Source organism: Maylandia zebra, linkage group LG12 (genome assembly GCF_041146795.1).
Source record: "Maylandia zebra isolate NMK-2024a linkage group LG12, Mzebra_GT3a, whole genome shotgun sequence".
Taxonomy (NCBI): domain Eukaryota; kingdom Metazoa; phylum Chordata; class Actinopteri; order Cichliformes; family Cichlidae; genus Maylandia; species Maylandia zebra.
In genome coordinates, this window is record NC_135178.1 from 33,541,274 (window position 1) to 33,546,814 (window position 5,541).

At 39.1% G+C, this 5,541-nt stretch overlaps 1 protein-coding gene across 1 annotated transcript; it reads right to left on the reverse strand.

The window, feature by feature from the left end:
* Positions 1 to 2,693: 2,693 nt before the first annotated feature.
* On the reverse strand, positions 2,694 to 5,016 carry LOC143421380 (nuclear factor 7, brain-like). The gene has a single exon (XM_076890488.1). It carries the CDS (start codon positions 4,909 to 4,911, stop codon positions 3,502 to 3,504), a length of 1,410 nt encoding a protein of 469 aa, XP_076746603.1. The 5' UTR covers positions 4,912 to 5,016; the 3' UTR covers positions 2,694 to 3,501.
* Positions 5,017 to 5,541: the final 525 nt, after the last annotated feature.

Here is a 5,541-nt window from a genome sequence, read left to right on the forward strand (position 1 = left end):
TTTTTAATCGGGTTTATGAGAACGTGTGAATGAACTCATGAAGAACCTTAATGTAACAGTGACCTGTGTCTAAATGAATAACATCACTTTATACGTTGAGCAAACCTGAACTTTTACATAAGGCAGGATTGAAAGTGGTTTTGGAGAGCTCATTCACAAACTATGATGTTATAGTGATGATTCCCACAATTTCAGCTGCAGCCTCCTCTTGTCTGAAGCTTCTGCCTCCTGCTCTCCACTCTCTTGTTAAAAGACAATAAGAAGACATACATGACAAAAATAGTGAGCCAGAAACCAACAGATTACCCACATGATAGCCTCAGACTCCTCAGTGTTTCAGTGTGTCTGACCACCTAAAAAGCAGGTGTCCAAAAGCAGTGTTGCCTCACAGCAAGAAGGCCCCAAGTTCATCTCCACCACCTGGGCCTTTCTGTGTGGACTTGTCATGTTTGTGTGGGTTCTCTCCGGCCTTTTTTCCACCTCCACTTGATATCTACAATATGTTATTTGTCTTCACCAGATGGTGCTGCTAGGCTGTCGTTCAGATACTCATATTATTTGTGTGAGTAGTTGCCCTCAAAACAAAAAAGGAAAAGAAGTAAAACATTTTGACAACTCATGTTTTACTTTATCTTAATATAGCAAAAAAAAAAAATGAGACCAAGAATGTGAAGTGTATCTTACGTATTGAAGAACAATGCAATCAGTAGAGGTGGGCAGATCGATCCAAGTATTGATAGTATCGATACCGACTCTGGTATTGCTATGGGATCAAGTCTACCATGATAGGATTGATGCTTTGTTTCTATCCCCACATATTTGTATTAAATTCATGCATTTTTTGGAGATTAAAATTATACCTCAAACATGCAGTCTGAGGTATAATTGTTACATGCCACGACAAGTGGCAGTGTTATTCCTCTGTTTCTCTTGTCTTTCAAGTGTAAGGCCTGTATCTATTGGCCCATTTAAAGTTAATTGGTATGTGTCTATTGGCTGATCTGTGCACAGTAGGTCAATCACTTGCCAGGGATCATTACAAAAGGGCAGCTGCCCAGCCGGTTGGACCTGCTTCTGACTCTCTCTGTGTTTCTGCGTGTGATCTTAAGGTGTAAATCTCAGCTTAAAGCTCACAAAACTATTTCAACACAGCAAACAGCTAAAACAGGAAATAACAGCAGGTGAATGGATTTAAACACAAAGTGTGGATCTTTCATCCGATGTCACGTATGTGGACATGCTGTCAGGAGCTGAAAGCCGACACCTCACAGATTCTGCAGCTGCAAGTTTCGTCACTCTCAGACCAAAATTCACTGAACCAGCAGCAAAAGAAGATCAAAACTACATTTCACACTTAAAAAATTGTTATGAATTTCCCTCTTACTTTAGCTGTTTTTCTCCCACCAGGATAAAAATCACACTTTTTGTAGAGCAGTGTCTCCAGTGTCCCCTGTAGAGCAGCGTGAAACTATGACAGTTTCACGCTCTGGCGGGCAGCTCCCTGCGTTCGGAGAGAAATCCTGCTCACGCGAGTAAATTGACTTTTGACAGTTTGGAGGCGGAGCCCAAACGAGGACGGGGTCCTAATGTGAGTTACTCTGTGGCAGCGACAGAAATGCTGTTTTAAACTGTATTTGTTTACAATTTGAAAAATAAAGTTTGCTGAATTCATTGTTAACAGTTATTGTTTGTGTGCAGCTGTGGAAATACAGACAACTGTCACTGGATTATTTAATGTTGAAGAAATCTTTAAACCAGAGGATTCTAGTTCTGAAGCCTCTGCACTACAGTGACACCAGAGAGCAGAGACATTTTAACCAGTGGAGTTTTGGCCAGATTCTTTCCCCGCAGGAGAGCTTTGTGGGTGTTGGTCGAGGCCTGTACTGCCCTCTCTCCCCCTCTGAATGTGTGGTGTTGCAGATGACACACAAGACTCAAACTTACAGACACTACAGCGACCACATCAGCAGCATCAGTTTGATTTGATCCTAAAGAGACAATTTTCTTTATCGCAGCAGGATTCTGGATTTGAGCTGATCAGACTGACACTGACCTGAGGTGAAAGTGAGATTAGACATTTTATTTGTTTATTTAAAATATTTACAGATGAACTTGGCTCAGTCTTAGTGTTCTGTTTATCTGTTAAGTGAAGCCATTTCTAACATTTAATGATTTACATTTAAAAATAGGATAAGTGTAAATGTTTACAGTGTAAACATTTTTACTAGAGAACAAAATCTGAACTTTGTCTCCATCTTGTGCGTAAATATAATATACAAATAAAACATCACTATTATAAAGCTGCACCTTCATCTGAAATCTCTGCAGCTTTGTTCATACAAACTATTTTCTGAGTTTGTAAACATACAGATTAGCTGTGAGAATGTAAAGTTTATCAATGATCACATTTGATTTCTGTCTGGGGTTAAATGTGAGTGTTGGTCTGAAAAAAAAGATTTAAAATGTAGCTGCTTAAAATAAATTCTTGATTTGATAAAATCTGCTGATTGTTTCAATAAAACAGCTTCAGCACAACAAGAATATTTACAAACTAATAGAAGCAAATAATCTTTTATTCTAAGGAGTCAGTTAAATGTAAACACAACAATCAAAGTGAGTTTCCAAGTTAAATGAATCTGAACTAATGACTGTGTCTGAAAAGCTGATTTACTGTCAAACACAACAAGAACAGAATCACTGAATTTATTTATTTCACTTCACAGAAACATTTTGTGATCTCAATAATCAAAGAGAGCAGTTAAAGAATAACATTGAAGTACAAATCAAAGGTAGGTGATTCATTGAAACACTGAGGCTGAGAGTGAAGTTTGAAAATCAAATTAAAACCTAATTATGAAACATGAGAAGATCCAGAAATCTTTCAAACTGTGAGAGATGTCAGCTTCTGATTAAGGTTAAAAACAACACAAGAAAGAACATTTTTAATGAAATCAATCAAGTGTAGATACACTGATGAGACAGCGTCACAACTTAGAAGTCATTTCTTTGAATTTGGAAAATTTTAAAGAAGACGTGTTACTTTCAAATGTTATTTAACTGAAAACAAGACGCTGATAATCAGGACATTTAAATCTTGTAGTTGTAAAGTTGACTCTTGCTGATGTTTAATCATGAATCCTTCTTTTAAGAAGTGTCACAGTTTGCTGTTCACACTCAACAACTTTGAAAAGCAAAGAAATCATCATTCAGATTTTAAAACTATCAAAAATATTTACATGAACAACATGAAAAATATTCTGAAAATATTAATTTAAAAGAAACAAGAAAAAATGTAAAAGTTTCTTACAGAAAGTCGAGTGGGTCACAAGATTTTCACATGAAAAAGTTGCTTTGGTTTCATTGAATTGCTAATAGTTCCACTAGAACAACAAAATAAAACAAAACCTGATAATGAAGTTAGACAGTGTGATTAATAATTTCCCCAAAATTAACCCTGTTGCTGTACTGAAAAAACAGTTAAAATAAAGAATCACTTTACAATCAAATCTCAGTCTGACAGATTTTGATATCAGAGGTTTTGGCATCTCCTGCCTCTCCAATACTGAAATATGGGAAGAGTTTCTCAGTGAAAGTGTCTCTGTGAGTGCAGATGTGAGTCATGTCTTCAGGGTCATAGAAGGACACCTCCCCCCTGTCATAGTCCAGCTGGACTCTGATCCTCTGGAGACTCTTTTTCACTGTCACAGTCTGACCATCACCATTAGTGTATTTTCCAGCTTTATGTGTTAAACACCAGAATCCATATTTAGGTGAAGCAAAAAGCTCTCCCTTCCTGTCAACAGACTCTTTAGATAAACCCAGATTCCAGACAGGATGGTCTCCCACCTGCACCTCCCAGCTGTGTTTCCCTGAGCTGAAGCCCTCAGAGCCAAAAACAGTGGCATACTTAGTGTTTCTCTCTGGATTATCAGGAAGCTGCTGCCTTGTGTCTCCATTCCTCACACTGGTCAGATCATCAGACAGATAGAGACAGGCTTTTGCAGTGTTTGGGTCCAGAATGACAGGACTGAAGTGGACCTTCTCCTTCATCTTCTCCCACACTCTGAAGGACAGGTTGCCCAGGTGTTTGGCCACATCTATCAGTGCTCCTGAGACCAGCTGTGGATCTGACACTGAGCTCTGGGCTCTGCTCTGAGTGTCTTTATAACTGCTGAGGAATGGCACGCTGTGTTTCTGCAGCTCTTCTTCAACAGCAGAGATGCTGTCTGACAGAGAGGAGATCTGCTCCTCAATCATCTTCATCTCTCTGCTGATAGTCCTCCCCTTCTGCTCCTCTTCCTCCCTCAGAGCTGCCAGTCTGGACTCCTCTTCCTCTTTCAGGAACTGCTGGAGCTTGTTGAACTCTGCTCTGATCTGCCTCTCTGTGGACAACAGCTGCTTCTTGGAGTGTTGAATCACCTCATTGTATGTTTCCTCCACTTGTTTGTATTTGTTCCTCTTGTCCTGCAGAGACTTTAAGTCAGATTTCAGCTGCTCCTTCAGGTCACTGACTGCTTCTTCTACAGGAACCACTTTGTGACTCTGGTGGAGAGAAAACTCACACACAGGACACACAGCTCTGTCTTCATCCTCACAGTACCAGTAAGGGACGTCTGGATGTTTATCACACACCACCTCCTCCTTCTCGTTTTCTGCCTCAGGTGAGCTCTCACTGTGTTTCTTAGCAAAGGAGTCAGCAAGTTCTTTGAGAGAAACGTTTATAGAGGGTTCATCCTTTGAAGATTTTCTTTTACAAATGGGACAGTTTTTGTTTTTAGTTTGTTCCCAGAATTTCTGCAGGCAGCTTGAACAGAAGCTGTGGCTGCAGCTCAGAGACACAGGATCTCTGAAAGTCTCTGAACACACATGGCAGCTCAGGTAGTTTTCAACAAGTCCGAGTTTGTCAGCCATTTGATCTTCAAGTATTATTAACTCACCAAATTAGTGTCTCTTGAACTTTCTGATTAAAATCCTCCAAACGTGTGTTTTAGCAGAGATCTGACTCCCTGTAATGGCGTCTCAGCTCAGTTCAAAAGTGTCGGAATTTACTTTCATTTTCATGAATCACGTGTTAAACTGAAACATGCACATAACATTTGTGTCAGTCAGAGGGCGCTGTCAGAGTCATTCAGATAGTTTTCAGTTTGTGCTCCTTAAAACGACACCAAAGTGAAAAATGTAGAAAATCCTGACTTTTCCTTTTTAAAAAAACGAAACCTAAATAAAACATAAAAATGACACAAAGACGGTGAAGCTGTGGTGCTTCAGAAGTTCAAGTAGGAAGAATCACAGTGTACACTGAGAAACCAGAAATGCTGATAATGAAACATAAACAAACTGATATAAACTTGTTGATATGACATAATATGACATTAAACTGTGACAACACAGAAGAATTTACAGGCACATGTCACAAATCAGATTCTGGTCAAAGTCATGTTTAAGGTACTACTGCCTTGAAGTTGTCAATCACATCCACTTTTTTATGAAACAGAACAAAGTAGATCTTTTATAAATGCATTAAATGAATCCATGACAAGA

Excerpts from the sequence above, each read along its gene's own strand:
- LOC143421380 (XM_076890488.1), bottom strand. The coding sequence starts at position 4,911 with ATGGCTGACAAACTCGGACTTGTTGAAAACTACCTGAGCTGCCATGTG.